General features: G+C 41.1%; 2 protein-coding genes across 11 annotated transcripts in view; both read right to left on the bottom strand.

Moving 5' to 3' along the window:
• Positions 1 to 1,158, bottom strand: part of LOC108889232 (transmembrane protein 65) — a 49,267-nt gene extending 48,109 nt beyond the window's left edge. For 3 of the 4 annotated variants that reach the window (XR_007814581.1, XR_007814582.1, XM_018685601.2), the window contains exons 1-2: positions 950 to 1,156; positions 193 to 543 (exon numbers count right to left, since the gene is read on the bottom strand). Coding sequence is in view for 2 of the 4 variants with exons in the window: in XM_018685601.2 (XP_018541117.1) it covers positions 193 to 502 (310 nt within the window). In the remaining 2 variants the exon portion in view is untranslated. Of the gene's footprint in view, positions 1 to 192; positions 544 to 855 lie in introns of all 4 variants that reach the window. The other variant, XM_051075768.1, reaches the window with a different exon arrangement.
• An 880-nt stretch (positions 1,159 to 2,038) lies between these two features.
• Positions 2,039 to 17,995, bottom strand: part of LOC108889255 (protein MTSS 1) — a 51,958-nt gene continuing 36,001 nt past the window's right edge. The window contains exons 7-16 of one of the 7 annotated variants that reach the window (XM_018685632.2): positions 12,646 to 12,803; positions 12,297 to 12,404; positions 12,034 to 12,131; positions 10,199 to 10,463; positions 8,624 to 8,734; positions 8,007 to 8,252; positions 7,506 to 7,739; positions 6,771 to 6,930; positions 6,373 to 6,654; positions 2,039 to 6,165 (exon numbers count right to left, since the gene is read on the bottom strand). In XM_018685632.2, coding sequence (XP_018541148.1) covers positions 5,600 to 6,165; positions 6,373 to 6,654; positions 6,771 to 6,930; positions 7,506 to 7,739; positions 8,007 to 8,252; positions 8,624 to 8,734; positions 10,199 to 10,463; positions 12,034 to 12,131; positions 12,297 to 12,404; positions 12,646 to 12,803 — 2,228 coding nt within the window. In that variant the 3' untranslated portion in view covers positions 2,039 to 5,599. The remainder of the gene's footprint in view (positions 6,166 to 6,372; positions 6,655 to 6,770; positions 6,931 to 7,505; positions 7,740 to 8,006; positions 8,253 to 8,623; positions 8,735 to 10,198; positions 10,464 to 12,033; positions 12,132 to 12,296; positions 12,405 to 12,645; positions 12,804 to 17,995) is intronic. The other 6 variants (XM_051075963.1, XM_051075962.1, XM_018685664.2 and 3 more) reach the window with 6 other exon arrangements.

Here is a 17,995-nt window from a genome sequence, read left to right as displayed (position 1 = left end):
TTTTTTCAATTAGCCATTTTCCAGTAAACCATGTCATTAAAAGATGACCTCCTATGTTTTATGTTATATGATAAATAGACTAAAGTTATGGTTAAAAGACTATGTATGTCACACCAAAGTCTACTGATGTATTAACCCACTTAAAATGTGAATCGGTTTAACACTACATGCTGTACTGTAACTGTCACCTACCTTGAGCTATAGCTATGGACTCGAACCTGTGCAGTTCTCGGAGCAGACAGGTGCGCTCAGATGGATGAAGGCTATAAATAAACTCCTTGGCTCCTCGCGGCGAGTTGAGCGGCTCCACGGGCTCCTTCAGCGGGTGCGTGCCCAGGTTACACCGCTGCACCAGCATGTAGAGCGGGGGCTCCGAGGCGAACCGTGACGGTTGGGACGCTACGGTGGGTGTTTGGTGGTTGTCGAGTCCAGCTCTGGCCAGCCCAGTCCCGGCTCTCAGAGAGAGAGCGGGCCGCAGGACTCTCCGCAGGCAGGGTAGCATCTCCGAGGTGGAAGGGGAGGGAAGAGCAATGAGCCTGGAACCTGAGAGGAGGAAAGCAGAGGAAGCCACGGTTACAGGCCTGGTTATCACCACTCAGCTGAAACACATGACAGATGTCGCTTTACGTGTCAAAATTTCGTTTAAATTCGAATTTGTAGCTGCAACGGTCGCGTGAACAGCCTCCTCAGCCTGGGTTATTTAAGGGCAAACCGCGGGCCCGACACTAACAATTACACATTTATTTACCAACATACCAATTCAAGACTATCTTATACGCCTTTTGTGAAGAATTAAGTGGGAAAGGATGCGACAGCAGCCAAAAATCTAACTGCAACTTGTCTTATCGGACGCACCTCAGTCGATGCTCCGCTGTCCCGTACCACAACCTCCACAGTAAAAAACCTTGAGAAAACACAAGCTGCTCCGCCGCTTACGCTTCTTATTTACCTGCGGTGAGAATTTGTAGATTAGCCGCGCTAAAGCCTCCAACACCTTAACTGGCTGCAGTAGTAGTAGTGTTCGTACAAAAATCACATTTTTGCGAGCGTAATCCCGGGCTGGCGTAACCTCTGGTTGACAGGATGGTGTGAGGCGGATGGGAGGGCGCTTTCAGCGGACAGCAGCCCCGAAAATATTTTCCAATAGCAGCGCTGCGTTCCTCCGTGCGTAACTCTGACGGCACCGCGAGACGTACGCAGGCTACATTCAGTTCATGGGGACCATGGACGGTCAATTGTATTCATGTTATGGGCTACTACGTCTTCTATAACGAAAAAGTATGATGTTCGGCCCTGCGCATTTAAATTGCTGACTTCATAAAGGATAAAAGTATTGTGTCTGTATTCTAAAAATAAAATGCTCTTACTGTTTAGACCATGTATTTATCACTCTATGGTGAATCACTTAGTTAACCATCAGGATTTACAATGTGAAAGGAGTGTATTTGTCTGATGGGTGTGTGCCCATTCACTCCCTCTGCTACTATGCACGTGGGGCTTTTGAGCTGTTCAACCAGAGCCCACACCCCAAGAAAATATGACACCATGTGGAAGTTATTTGTTTCGAAGGGGAACCCTGTATTGGAAAGAAAAAGAGGAAACGGTCGTGACTGAATTCTTTGTTCATGGCTTTTTTTGATTTATTCCAGGACTTTCTGTGTATGAGAGGCAGAGGCAGATTATTTGCTTTAGCTGTAGTTTCATTGATTGGACGAGTGCTTTCAGGCCTCTAAGGATTGGGGAGGAGTGATGCATTATCCAAGCACAAAATATAAACCAGTAAGGTTTTAAAGATCGAACAAGAGCGACACCTGGTGGCCAAACCCAAACACCTCACCTGTTTATATCCACTGACCCTGCACTGCAGTTTCAATCACATTTGAACCTGTATGTCAGCTACTAAATGAAGCTTAAGGCCTGATTATTTTGAGATTTTGTCGACTACTTACCTTAGATTTTAACTTAGTACTAGGGGAGTGGTCTGTTTAATATCTGGTGCTTTCAACACACACAGAGAAGAAGCCAAGAAGCCACCGAACCAGAGCAAAATTTATATTTTATTACATACTGCTAAAGCTGTCATTACACAAAAAATAACAACCTTTTACTTCCTGAAACAAACTGCATCATAGCGTGTTGAACTGTACACGGACAGACAGAGAGGTCAACTCTCCTTGGATGGGGAAATTAGCTAAAATCTAAACTAGAAACCAGGTTTAACTATACTTTCAAACTCTCACAAACTATAGACTTCTTATTCATAGGATATGGTGACATTTGGCAGCTCTGATATAATATATATTTGTGCTAGCAATTTAAATATGAAAATTACAGGTTGACAATATAACTTTTAGACAAGTGGACGGCCAAAAAAAAAATTAAAAAAAAATTATTAACATCATCAACAATATTGAAAACCAAATGCTGGGTTTCCCAAAACATCTAAGCAGTAATATTATCTTTACTCTTTTTAAACTTAACAGTATAGAGGTATTTTGTATGCAAAATATGGTTTGTGGTGCATCCTCCCCATCCACACTATAGGTTTAAATTTGGCCACAGAGATGATATGTTCTTTTCTGTCATGCCTTCTTTTGCTGCTCTTCGTACTGTTGTACCTCTCTCTTACATAAAATGTGTAAGAAACATGTTGAAAATATATAAACAAATTGGATTTCCCCACTAAGATGTCTTTGGGAAACTCAGGTCATACAAGGCCAGAAAGGCAGGACGTTGTGGATGGCATGCCATTTGTTCAAATCTAATAAGATAAGATGTCTACCAGATAAACTGTTGAATAACATTTTACCTGAAGTTGTACACAACCGAGGTACAAATATTTTTATTTATATCACCCTCAGGGAACAGGTCAACGTTTGCATACAGCCATCTCTTCCAACAAACTCAACAGCAGGGTTGTTGTCAGCTCGGCCACTCCCAAATGTGTACAACCTGAAAGCAAATTACAACAATAAAAAGATCTGGACGTACAACAAAATATACTTTCTTGACTGAACTGAAAGTGAAGTTGATGCAGCTCTGCATCATCCCAAAATCTGCACTTATAATACTGATTAAAATCTCTCCATTACAGAACCAAAATTTTTTATTTGAACCTCACTTCTCTTGGTACCTGGAGGTCAGAAAAAATACATACTTTTCTATAGCAGCTGTTTACTTTTAAACCAGCTGGCATTTATGTGATTACTAAAATGCTGTTGATGCATGTGGGTGTGTGTGAAATAAGGGACTTAAATGAATTGTGGCAGGACAGTCACGAACATTTCACTGATGCTAAATTCTGATGTACAACACATCATCAGATGAGCACATGCATGGATAAAGGAACAACTCTATTACTCTGGTATTTCATATAAGTATAAAAATAGAGAGAGGTTGAGAAAGAAAAAGAGATTTAAAGACTGAGAAAGAAAATAAATTAAAAAAACAAAATGTGTGAGTTCCTGGACCAACTTGTACAGCTAAATAATATTTACACTTTCATACATCTTGTAGTAGCCATGGTCTCACAGTGCTTGAACTGAAAAGAAAATTAAAACAGACTATAACTCAGTGGCACTAATTGCTTTTAGCCTTTAGTCTTACAATGCTGCAATGTGAGGAAAAGCCTCATGTCATCAAAACATCCAGATAAAAAAAAAAGAATATTGTACCTATAATGATGTATTTCTTAAATTATACAATGGATTTGATTTCCTAGGATAACAAAATCCGGACTGGACTGGACTTATCACCTTTGACGCTATTACGAAAAAAAAAAAAAATCAAAACGCCAACATCAGCAATGACATGTAAAAACCTAATTAATCAAAAGGATGCATGCGCGCTACATGCATTTCAAAGGAAAAAGAGTTCAATAACAGCAACCAGACAGAGCAATAAAACAGTATGGCATTACCAATTAGAGCCTTTAACTTATAACTTTCAAAACATTGAAAAAAAAAAATTGCCTCATTAACTTCTATAAAATGTTATATACATATATATATATATATATATATATATATATATACACACAAATTTGAATTAATGGTGGATTTTGACATGGCACATCTGTACTTTGACATTTATCAGTAATGTTAGAGCAATCAATGTGCAGGCTGCAGTATGGCTAATAAATGCTACAACAAAAGAAGGGGCTAATATATAAAGACTAATATATAAACACAAACCACTGAGGAGTTCTACAAAGCTCAGCATGTAGATGCTGCAGATTAATGAGAATCATACTGGAAAAAAATTATGAAAAATAAAACCAATTCATATGCTGAGGCAATGGGGTATGATGACTATGACATAAATATCAATAAACATCCTGTTCAATGATGTGAAACTGAATTATTCTGACTCTGTGGAGCAGGTGGAATTGCGGCAAAGAGAGTGAGAAGCACCGACACACTCCTCAGCAACCGAGACGTGCAAAATGATTTACAAGTCATGTAAATACTAAAACTACTAAAACAAAACAGGACGCAACTCATCAGCCATGTGACGCTTCAAGCTCACAGCTCACAGTCTCCTCTGACTTTGACTTGAGTGCAATATAGTCAGATCCTTTGCTTTTTACTGAGCTCTCTGCTCAGGTACTGTTTATACCATGGGCCCAGGTTGGCTCTGTAGACATTCTAGGTATTTTAATATTTGAGCTGTCAGTGAAAGACAGCTTTGACAACACAGCACCTTTCCACAGTCATCAGGGTGTCTCTCCAAGTAAGCAGTCGATGCAGTTCAGGAGTTGCCAAATAGAACCATTACTTTCAAGTGCACCAGAATATTGCTCTCTTGATGGCGTTATACTTGCAGTGGTTATTGCGCTCCTTCTGCCGAGTCACTGTGCAGTCAGAGTGTTCATTTGTCTCTTGATGGTACAATGCACTTCCACAACAGTAAGTGTTTAGACATACTGTGTAATATATTGTGTTTTTTAACACTGAGAAGAGGCACACACATTGTCTTTGAACAACCTTCTCAGAGAGAATACTGGATACATGTGTGTTAAGTATGTCTTTACTGTCCTCTTACAGAAATGAGCACACTGTGCTGTAATGCTGCTCTGTCCTTCTTATCATGAACATAAACATCCTCATGTTTTATACTCTGATAACACAGCTGTTGGCTCGGATTCAGAAATACATTTAATGCTTACTACTGAATCCTTTATTTGAGAACGTATGTAAGAAATTAAGCCTTTTCCTTGTACCTGTACAGGCTCATACAGTTATTTATCCTGTACAACAAACTACCATAAGAAGGACTGTGATCTACTTCAGGTCCAAACCAATATTCTAACTTGGCTTCATAACCCAAATTAGAAAACTATATTTTCCTCTGATTTGGATGGCTTCTGTAGTGAGAGAGATGAAAATTTACAGAATGAGAAGTGTTGAACAGGTGCCAATGATTTCTAAGATACAGACATACTAACATAAGAAGCCTTTTGATTCTGTACATCGCATTTCTATCAGCAACACTTTTTGTAAAGCCTTTAACCTCATTTACAAATATAATGAAGGGCGAGCCTCTCTTCTACAACATGTGTTTCTTTGTGGCCAATCGCCTGCATATTGTGGTGGCATCATCATGCGATGCGTGGTGCGGAGCGATCGTTAGTGAGGGTTCTCTTGAGTTTGACCCCCTTGCGAATGGCCATCAACATATTTCCTTCTCCTCCTTCTCCTGCCTCTTCTCCTCCCTCCGGCCCAGTCTCACTCTGAGGGTGCTGCTGGGTCGGCTGGTTGGGCAGGGGGACGGTGGGAGGGTTGGTTGTAGCCTGACCACTCCAGGACATCACAGGCAGTGTGCCAGCATCCTCCCCTCCTGCATATGTTGGAGAATCTGGGCTTTCTTCTCCTCCTCTGCCCCCTCCTCCTCCCCCTCCCATTTCCTCTGAACTCCTGCTTCCATTAACTGCGCCTGACATATCAGGCACTGTTGGGATTTTTACTGGGATGACAGGTGTACGAATAGGGATGGGGCCTGTACCCACAACAGAGCCTGAACGGCGAGCGGAAGGTTTTGAAGAGGGGGTGCGGCGGATTGTGGCAACCCCCGGGGTGACGATAACTGGACCATGGCCTGTAGAATAGGAGCCAGAGGCATTATGGGAGCTGGATCCAGAATAAAATCCCTGACCTGAACATGAGCCTGCAGTGACACAGCACAAATTATGATTTGAGCCATTGACAGTATATTATACATTATATAAGAAGGAAACAATAAAAGAACAACTTGTGTTTGAAAAGGGAGTTACAAAAAACATAATATCTTAGAAACATAAAACATAGAGAAAGCGAAAATGGAAAGATTTAAGTATAAAAAAAACAGATGTGACATTATTAGTGCTTTCTGTACCTGTAGGAGTAGGAGGATAAGCCACAGCAGGAGTAGACGGATAACCTCCGGTGTGGATAGGTGTGGGGGGATAGGGCCCTGCAGGGTAGGTCCCCTGTCCGGGGTAAGGAGCCTGCGTGCTGGGCAGGCCGGCTGTGGAGGCTGGGCGTTTGGTCTGGAACATGCGTCGGTAGGACTGACTGATGTCACTGTTTCTGGGGATGGTGGAGGACTTGTCAAAGTCAGACTGCTGCTGCTCAGGCTCCTGATCTCCAGCCATTGAGAAATAGTCATAATCTGATACTAGAGGGGCAGAAAGAGAGAGGTTAGCAGTGCACTGACATAACAAGATATTGTATACTGTAATACTGATGGATAAAAACAGAGAAGTTAGCAGTGTAGCAGTGAAAGTATGTCACCTTGTGAAGGTATAGTGTCTTCAGAGCAGCAAGGTGTGTTGGTCTGTGTGCTGTAACCACTGGAGCACTGGATGGAGTCTCTACTGGACCTCTGGATGTCCAGCTCCAGACCTCTGGATAAAGCCAGAGCCAATTCCTCATGGGCGTCAATATCACCAGCCTATAGCAATCACCAGATGAAAAAAAACACTGAGGGATAGGGTCTGAAAGTCTGTCTGGACACGGTCAGGTACAATTCATTTAAGTCATTAAAATCATTAGGTACAATTTATTAAAGTCATTAAATGGGAACATAAGTGGTGGGAGCCTCATTCATGTGGTCTAAATGTTGTGACTGCAAAAACATGCTGGAAGTTGAACGAGAGGTCGTCTGAGACTTAAGCATCACAGATGCCATTACATGTGGACTGACCTGTGTTCATGTGCTTCATCAAGTATTGGCAGGAAAAAAGTAACTGAATCACTGCATAATTCTCATGTTTTGTTTTGGGACTTTGCCTCCAGCTGCAGCAAAGTGGAGGAGCTTTCAGGCAGTGACAGTTGACAGATGAGAAACAAGTGGAAAGAGTGACTCAACATGTTACCGGCTAAAAACACTCTCACAAGTTGCTTTTATTGAGACTGATTTATTAAAACTACCAAGATAAGATAAATTCAATGAAGAGTAAATAGAGAAATAATGCAGAATTGTGGTAACAAACAGACAAACTGTAGGAGACGGAGACTACAACTGACCTTGAGAGGTGCAGCCACAGTCCTGCTCTTGTCTTCCACTGAGGCCGATGAGCTTGGTGTTTGTGGTGCAGCTGGAACTGGTGCGGAGGTCGAGATCAAGGCTGGGCCTGAGGATGGGCTGCTGTCACTGTTCATACTACCATTACTGTCTATTACAGCTGGGGTCTCCTTGTCTTTCTTCCTCCTTAGTGTGTTGACCATGGGCTGGTCATAAGGCCCTGGCTTCGCCCAGTCCTGTAAAGAAAGAAATATCAGTGTTAATGGTTGATACTTCACATTTCTCTGATGTGCTTTTAAAAGCTTTCATTTCGCCTCTCAGTTTTAAATCCTGCAGATTTTTTACAAAAGTATAAAAGATAAACAGATATATAAAAGTAAACAGATAAATGAAATCTATTTATACATTAAACAACAGCAATTAACAACACAACACAACAACACGAACTGTGGATATAGAGGATGGGACAAAGTTGATCATCAGGACTAAGGTGATGGACAAACCTTCCAGCTGGGGACTCGAGATGAAGGCACCATGGGGGAGCCCATCGTGCAGTAGTGAGGGTAGTCTGGCAGCAAGGCAGAGGTGGGACGTGACCATGAACGAGTGGGGCAGGAGGAGGAGGTGGAGGATGAGGAGGAAGGAGGGAAGAACGGGAAGGCAGTGCCTGACACTGAGCCCAAACTCCCCCCATTGTTATGCAGGTATGGGGAACTGGCTGGACTGTAGTGGTCAAAACCATTGGACAGCTGGATGTGTGTGCGTCGGTAGGAGGAGGGATGATGAACAGAAACAAACATACAGTGGGACAAATTATTGAAATGATGAACAGCAAAAAATAAAAATACATCACTGAGGAGAAATCATTCAAAAAGAACACAAAAATAATGAAAAATATGTATTGATCACGTCAAAACAAAACAAAACAAAACAAAGGATATAGCCATGAATGCAGAATTTAATAAAAACTGAAACTGATGTCAGGGATTTTGAAAGTTCTTTGGCTCCTTTAACTTTTCCATGATGAAAATTTAGTGTGAGGAATGTGGGGAGTGTATAATGCTGGTACAACACAGACATTTAAGTAAAAAAGGGGTAAGGTTGGATGAGTGTGTTTCACCTCAGTAGTGTGGTGAGCTGCAGTAACAGCAGCAAGAGAAGGGGGGGAGCTGCAGTCACTGTAAAGCTGTCCAGTCTCTGACACCTCAGAGGAGCTGGAACTGGGACAAGGCTGGGACAGCGAGGACGGCAGCAGCAGCAGCAGCAGCAAGCAGGCAGTGAGACCAGACCAGAGGGAGAGAGGAGGACGAAGAAGAGGGTGAGGGGGAGAGAGAAATTGAGACAGACGTGTGCAGAGGGAAAGAATTGCAAAGACAGACATGTCAGCAGGTAGACAGAGAGAAGCAAAGAGAAGCAGTTTATTAGAGGGCAGAGGCAACTTTCCACAGTTCTCAGCAGTTAGTGAGGAGTACAGCCAAGTGACTATAGAGGCCGTAGAGAAGGTGCACTGGGAGTCGTACCAGCATTAACTGCATGGACATCAGCAGTGATATGTTAGAGAGAGTCTGGAGTCTTGTTAAAGAGAAGCACAGGCAAAGTTCTACTTCTCTAGGATGTAGAGAGTATCCTCACAAACTCATTATATTTAAAGGGATATATTAGCAAATAAATCCCTGGTTATCTTAATAACCTCAATAACATGGTACTTAATCCATGCCTAAAGGGAAATAATATTTTGCATGTCAGCTATAGAACAGCATCCAGCATGGAAGTGAGTTTTCAAAATGGATGGAAATTAAAGCGATCCATATTAAGTGGAAACCACAGCCCGACCTTATTGACCCTGGGTTAAGGAGTAAGCCCTGTTTAGCCACGTGACTGTTCTCTTTCAAACATCCGCTACTCGGCCTACATCAAGACTGAGGCAATGAGAAAAGAAGATTCCCAGGACTGTACTGTAAAGGGGTCAGATAGAGACTTGCCAAACCACCTTGACTGCATCATAAAAACTTGGAGTCTAACTATACCAATGTGTTCTGGACAGACGAGCTCTGGTTGCTGGCGTGCTGACAAAACGTCAACTCGTGCAGCCGCTCTCATGGTTGATCTCAGACCACAAACCCCACACAGACAATCCCCTGGACTATCTCACCGATCATTATCTGAAACCCCATGTCAGATGGTTAGATAAAAGTGACAAAGTGAGACCTGCTGATAGAGACACACTCTTAGTGCCTATAAAACATAATGTTGACACAGTAACATGTCATTTTACTGTGATACATTTAATGAAAATACAACATGCAGTAATGTCAAGCCTCTGCAAGTTTAACCAAACCACAGTCTGTCACAGCGGTCAACTCTTTAATAGCAGGATGGGGCTGACCTGTTTTGCCCTGAGCTAGAATGGAGGTAGACTAATTTCCTGTGCATTTATGCTATAATAATAGCAGTGAAATGACCTCACCATGATCACATACACTAACTGCTGCCAGCTAACTGCCTCTCATAGTGGCTAAGGAGATGTGTGAGAATAGACTTGTGTGGATTGCTGATTTGGGGTTGTCTCTGTCTCTGACTACAATAACTTGTAAAACATAGAGCATATGTGGTTTTATAGTCCTGTCTCAACCATGTACATACTTGGATCCAAGACTATGGTTAAGTGTGGGCAGCAGAGTTTTTTTTTTCTTACCTTTGTTTCAGCTGGCATAGGCGATGATGATTTGGACGACGTGTACTGGTCTTGCGATGAAGAAATGAAGCCCGAGTCATGGGAGGAGATGCTAGAGAGCCGAGCTGGGGCCTGTTGCGGTAGCGTGGAGCTACGGTACCGATGGCGTGGGTGATGGTGGTGGAAGAGGTGGTGTGAGGAAGAGGAGGAAGAAGAGGAGGAAGGAGAATGAGAGTGAGAGCCACTGGATCCCCTGGAGTCACTACTGTTAACGCTGTTCAGACTACTGTGAAAGGGGAAGGAGTGAGGGATGAGGGGAGGATCAGAGGAAGGAGAAGTTTGGAAGTGACAGGCAGGGTAAAGAGAATCAAGTGCACCCAAAGACATGGATTGAAGAAAGAAAGTTGGGTAAAAAAAAAAAAAAAGAGGTGAAAGGAAAAATAGAGAAGGAATGAAGGCAGAGGATTGGGGGGGGAGGTGTGGAGGAGACAGGGTGGGAAACAATTAACACAGCACACCAAGATGCAGCAAGCAGTGACTGAGGCCAATCCAGTCCAAACAACAAAACAAGCCAACATAAGAGGCGTGAAATCATAATGACAATAATTACAGGCAAGAAATCACAGGATTTCCTTTGAGAGGGCTTTTTGAGAATATTCACAGAAATATTCACAGAAAACACTCATGAACAGCAAAAACAACATAAACACTGGGTCTAATTACTGTGAGAACTGAGAGGCAACAAATTCAACATCTGAAACGAATATAAAAATGGTATATTGCAAAAGCTGTACTGTGAAAATACATACAGCATGTACGGACAGTAAAATGCACAAAGAACCAGGCAAAACTACTGCATACCTAGTTTAAGCTGCTAGTGCTACACGGTCATGCACAAACAGGAACACGTACAAATGTTTGTGCATTAAGCAAGTCACAAAATGGGTAAAAAGTATAAATTGCAGCATCAAAGCATCAAAATTATAATATCAGCTTTCTTGCAATGATTTGTAAAATTCAAAAATGTCATAAGTTGTTCCTCTAGTGTGGGTTTGAAATGTTTTCACAGTCTGGAAGGCCTTTAGACATTCTCATCATTATATAAGAGGTCATTTTAAAGTTTTGGCTCAATCATTTTTAACAGGATAAATGCAAAGCAATCAAAAAACCCCAAGCTTCAATTGTGTTTCAGTTGAGGAAAAATCATTGGGAGACACAAAAAGCAGGGAGGACAGAGTACAGAAGACATGGTCTGAACAGCCACAAGAGAAAACTACAACTACAACTTCTGACCTTTCATTCTTGGTTGGTTGTTTCAATACATTTCTCGCAATTGCCTACATCAAAATAGTGCCTTTCCTTCAACAATGTAGGTCCATTCTAACTCTGTTTGTCAATAAGGTAAACTATTAACAACTAGCAGACAATCAAAGCTACTAGGATAAAGAATTCGCCAACTTTTGCAGCTCATATTGACCACTGGGTGGCAGACATAGATTGGGCAACATTATTAAAAGTTTTTCTTCATATCCTGGCTCCCTACCCCTTTACACTGATGTAAGCTGTCTCCAAAGAAGATTCATAATTATTAACAGGGTAAAAATTAAGAATTTGTGCATTTTAGTAGAGCTTGTACCTACCTACCTAACGTCATGCTATTGTCATACTGTCTAGCCTCTAAATACAAATGAAGACTGGGAAACTAGTAACCAAAATTCCTGGAGTAATTAGATTTTCCACATCATTTTGGAGCACACTGGATAACAAAAGGGGACAGTAGGTAAATGTATACTTGAAAGACAAAGTCTCTCATTTATTTGTGGCTATGAGTCTTTTGATTGGCTGTAGGAGCCTACCTGCACATGCTGGACTTCCTGGACATAGTGGTGCTAGGGGATGAGGGTGGTGTTTGGTATGACCAGCCATAGTCTGAGCCCTTCAGGTCCAAGATTACCTGAGGGGAAGGGAAATATTAGTCATACTTAACAGTTTTACTTGCAAAGGACAGCTGAATCTCTGATAATTTAAAAACCTCTTAAAATGAACACAAATATAAAACCATGAAGTGTCTGTTTTTTTAATGTTCACAGACTGTTTCATCCTTGATGTTTTTCCTAACCTGTTCACTAGCAGGGGGAAGCTTGTGTGGGTCAGAAGTCAGGGCTTTGAGGTCATCAGAGATGGCCTGGAGATGAGTGACCTCTCCCAACATGGAAATTTCCTCATCCTAAAAGAGTATATAACAAAGAGAGCAGAGGTCTTTAAAAAACTGAGTTTACATAGCAATAGAAAAGTGTCATTTTTAGGTAGCAGTGGTGGTATAAAAGGTTTTAGTGATTGTCTGGAGAAAAAAATAATAGATGTATTAATAGTCTGAAGAAGTAGATGAAGTAGCATGAAAAAGCATCTTTCTCTCTGAGTGCTTTCCGAAGGCTCATTTCTCTCTCTATCTCTCCCACTGTACTCACCACAACAGGCTGCAGCATGGCTACGAAACAGCAGAATCTCTGTCTCTCCTCTATAAGAGCCTTCCTCAGGGCCTGTTTCTCTGTTTCTTCCAGCAGAATGTATTTGTCACTGACATCCTGCATGGCGCTGTCCAACTGGGGCTGGATATCACCTCGACCTTGGAAACAAAACAGACACATAAACATGCACACAAATTGAAATTAAGTATCATTACAAGGGAAGAAAAGGCTGGTCTATTTGAAACTCAACAATGTTTAAATATCAAGTTACCAAGATAAACTTGACAGCAAAACTTGAAGAACTTATTCTACCTTAATCAAGACAAATACCAAAAAGAGTTATGCTACTGTAACATGCATGAATTATTACAAACAATATGATCATGTAGCAATGAAAGAACATTTGGTGCTTCTGATATTCATGACCTGATCTGTTACTACTGCTCCACATGTTATCTTTTCATTGTGGATGTTGCTATCTTCATTGTTACCATTTGAAAGTCTCCACCACTTTTTGGCTATCACCTCAGCATGAATGGCCACTCTTGTCACTGAAGTGTTTCCTGTCTCTTGTTCGGGAGTGACAAGAAGGTTATCTCCTTCGATCTATTATGACGAGATACTCAGAAGCGAGAACACTTTTCAACTATCTCTGCTGCTCTTTGTTAAACACTTCAATTCCAGGGTGTTTCTTGACAGGGTTAAGAGAGATTGTTTGTGTGTGTGCTTTCATGAATGACAAGGGTGCAAGATATCTACAAGACCATCTGGTCCTTGTGCTGTGTATATGTGTGTTTGAATATGCATATGTAAATCTGTGAATGTTTGAGGACAATGACAATCCCAAGGTTATCCTGTTATCCAGCACTGTGTGTGCCTTCGTGCTGTGTGTGTGTGTATTTAAGTGTGTGTGGTTGCATGCACTTCTCTCTGCATGTGTCCGATGTTAAGAGAGGATACCCTGAAGCCAAATCAAGACCTCTTGAGTTCTCTGTGGAGGCAGGATGGCTGGCGACTGCCCAAGATGACATACAGAGGGCCTCAAAGGCATTATCTAACCACTCAAACTGCACTTGCACACAAACACACACAGTCTTGACTTTGATACATCAAGGTCAAACCCACAGTGAACAACTCTGTGGTCTGTCTGCCTGCTCTTGTGTCTGGGCATAGATAACAAACTTTTGTCTTTGTTGGATATTTGATGTGAGGCCCTGTATCATGCAAACCAGTAGTAAAGAAACATGGATAGTGTTACACAGGCAAATCATCTCCTCAAATGTAAAACATCTTATCGTGAGGGCAAAGCATCAGCTCTTTCCTCTCTGATGTGTCAGTGCAGTCTATAAACTATACATGATACAGAATGTCAGTAGCTCTCTTTCCACTGCTATTTCTCTCCATCAGTCGAGGAGACCACAATAAAAATGACAGTTAACAATGGCATCCAGCATGCACACAAACTAAGCTGATGGAAAAGCACAACAAACGGAAACTCTTCATTATGTGCCCGCTAGCATCACAATAGCTGATAACGAACGAACTGACTGATTTTCTTAATCACTGAAGTACAATGTGAATGTTGATAGTGGGTGAAGTAGTCAAATATAACTGTATTTTAGGTGGATGAAGTTTGTTCTTCTAAGACAATGTTTGCACCCAAAGTAAGAAGATGGCACAGTTATTTCTCCAGTCTAAGGAAGTGTTTTCACCAAAATATCAAAAGTTACCCTTGTAATTAGGTATATATAGACTATACTAGCACTACAAAACAAAATAATATGGGGCAGTATATATCCTGTGTAGACAGTGCTTAGAATTTCATAGTTGTTGACAAAATAAGACAAATTGAGTTTCCATATATATAGAGAATCCAGCTTGGTTTAGTGTCTGTCACACTGGACTCAGTGGAATGTGAGTTATGTGTGTGTCTTTATTGCACTTCCTCCTATATCACACTACAGAGACCACAATGGAGTAGATGGACTGTGGAGGCCAGAAAGAAAAGTCAAAATTGCAGTATATATTTTCAGTCTCATATAGATCCCAAAGGAAGCAGTTTTGAGTACACAAGTATACCATTACATTGTACAAGATCGTGTGGAGAGCTGGCTGTATGACTGAGCCTGAAATGGCTAGACAAGCCACACTCGTTAGTCTGATTCCCACTGCAGGACCAAAGTCATTATTATTCATTTCCCTCCGGGCAAAATTAATCTTTTTCCATCTTGTTGCCATGGAAATTATTTGTAAGACTGGCTGACATTTCAAATAATGGTTTAATTGCAAGTTATACACAGCTGGTCAATCATTATTAAAAAGGTATTGCAAAACAACAATGTATCAAGTGCATTCATAAAGTAAAACTGCTAACAGCTGAATCTACAGAATTTCAACTCTTTATGGCAAATTGCTCAATGCTGTGAAGGAATACAGGTTCTGCTATAATGTTCAGTTATAGATGTCACATAACTCTGAGAAATACTCTCATCAAAATGATGTTATCTTTAACTCTGTTTTAAGATGACTAAAAACATTTGAAACTTTAGGCTTTAGTTGGCCTCACTGTGGAAAAACAGCTTTTCAAGCCCCAATGCCAGCGATGCTGTGGTGTCTCCTTGGCACGCAGTAAAACGAGAGAGCATGCTGCATTCTGGTTTCTCCCGCTAGTTCAACTCTTGGCAGACTGTATTCTCAACACAACCAGTGTGGTTTTGGAAAGTCACTACTGTAAGCTGAGGAACTTCGTCTGAGACAGATGGAAAGCCAAATATTTTCTTTGTTGCTGTTTTGGTAGTGCCTGTGAGTAGCTTGAGTAGTGCTTAACATTATCGCAATCAGCGTCACATTAGTCCCACATCTACTTCTGTTAAAGGCTGACCCATCAAGTGCCACCTTATCTCTTCACTCATTTAATTCCATGAATCTTTTCCACAAACGTGGGCAAACAGATTTCCTTAGGGCTTACTGCGTGATATTTGAGTTTAGCCCTTTAAAAGCGAATCATGAGGTCACAAACTCCCAACATGCATATACTCATGACACTCATAGTGCTCATGTGGAAACTACATATAATGGCTAAATAATTATAAACTCCTTTTAACCACACATAGACTGAAATATATTTTTGATATTCAACCAAAAGCCATATTCATTACTCAATCAGGCTGAGACAGACATAACTCACAATTGCAGGGAAATGTGTGCTGAGACAATGCAGGCACATCCTGGCATGAAATAACAACTTGTGGTGAGCAGATGGGTTGTTAGTGCTGAACTTAAGCTTCTGTTATGTTACAACTTTGTCTCTGCTATGGGCTGTTCCTTGGTTTGTCCACATTCCCGGTCTCTGTGCCGTAACTTGTGCATCTGAGCTTGTGCAACTCTGTGAATGACATGGCTGTGATTGCTACTTCCTTTTTCTCTTCAACCACAGATAAACACTGAGGTTCACTGAAGCTCAGTGGTCACTGACTGCATTGTGAACAAATCCACACTCACATATTTTACAACTCTTTTAAGTACACAATTAAGGACAATAAGGGCTTGTGACATTGTATTTTTTTTTTTTAACTTTTTTTGTCTAACACCTTCTGAATAACTAAGTCATGAAGTACTGTAGATGTCCTTCTGTGTGTGTCTGTCAATTACACAGACACAATCGTCTCCAAAATATGGTAATATCATAACACACACCCTAATGTACAGTAATGAACTCTACCACTCAATTCATCATCATTATCTTTGGTAGGTTTCTTAGGTTAATTGACTGATTAGCTCATTCGCTCATCAACACAGCAGCCTGGGCAGCAAGGAGAAGAAGATCTAATATCTGTCTTCCAATAAGAGTCAAAAATCTTACTGATAATCTGGAGTTGTTTTCACCAAACGCAACTTGCCAGAAATTCATCGACTGAGCCAAGATGAATACGGTGGGGGTCGAAATGAACCCACATTCTGCACACATGCAGATACGTGTGCACACACAAATGAGATTAACTGCTCCAAGCTTTCACATGACCAATGATTACATTAGGTTGCAGTCACAGGCTGTTTCTTAGCAAGGCTGGGGTCTCAGGTCAGAAAAACACCCTCACAAGACACGTATCAAACATCAAATATAGACTCGCCAATACGAGCTGACAGAAGGGGTTTTAGTCATACTTTTAAGTAGTATGACTAAAATTAGTAGCCATTTTCCTAAATTTGATTTAAATGTTGTGTGTGTATTCTGTGATACAGCGGTTCACTCACACCAATGAGGAGAAGCCCAAGGTGTGCGAATGCGTGTGTGAAAGCTGGGCAAAGGAACAGAAACGTGCCAACATGGACAACACTTAAGGTGGAAACCACAAAGCTGATAAAAAAAAATACATAAGACAGACAATTAGTTGAAATGAATGTAACACTATGAAACTGAATCAGTAAAGCAGGAGCCACCCACTGGACCAGTTAGTACCTGAGTGTATCTCAAGTCTACTGAGGCCTCCACTTTCTTCTTCAGAAACCAGCCTGTTTTTACAATCACTGTTAAGTTCTTCTCTAGCCCTCAAGTGGCTAACGTTTATGGAGCTGCACCTCTGATTCTTGTTCAATTTCCTTTTCACAAATACTTCATTACTTCAGGTGCTTACCAAACATGGGGCATCTAACCAAGAGCAACAGACAGTAAAAGAGAGAATCCAGACAACAATAAAGAAATGGAAGTAGAAGAGGCCGCAGTAAACAGGATGGACCTTGGGTTTATGTATGCTTAAGTAAAAACCTATTGGGAACTATATTATCTTAATGTGCCAGTATGTTTTAGCAGCCATACACTGTAAAGAATAGCTTCATAACTGTAGAGAAAACCTGAGCATGCCAATATTTAGCATGTGTTTATTTTTTGCATGAAAACCAACATCTTTGATGGCTTATTTACAATGCAACTAAGATGACTGATTAAGTGTTGTAGCATAAGAAACTTCCCAGACAGTGGGTCTGTTCCACAGACTGACTTACCTAGATTATCAGCTGCAGTGCAGCATAAGGCGAAGGATTGTATCAGAGCCACATGGGGACAGGGAGAGGAAAAAGATTCATGTCAACTGAAGAGAGTGCCAGCACTAAACACCAATTCACCAAGGTGGAGCTTTGTGTGTCTGTATGCTTGTTTAAGCACTGTAATACAAAGCCAAAACAATGTGCCACTATGTTTTTTGTAAATCAATATTATTATCATGTAACAATACTGACAGAGATACAAATCTAGTACAAATATAAGCGCAAAATCAGGCTGAACTTTAAAACAATGTGTCTGTTACAGAAGCAAAATCCTTAAGAAAGTCAAAATGGTAGTCATGTTTACATC

The sequence above is a fragment of the Lates calcarifer genome, linkage group LG15 (assembly GCF_001640805.2).
Source record: "Lates calcarifer isolate ASB-BC8 linkage group LG15, TLL_Latcal_v3, whole genome shotgun sequence".
In the NCBI taxonomy this organism is placed as follows: Eukaryota; Metazoa; Chordata; class Actinopteri; family Centropomidae; genus Lates; species Lates calcarifer.
Note: the sequence above shows the minus strand (reverse complement) of the source record. Positions and strands in the feature narration are given on the sequence as shown.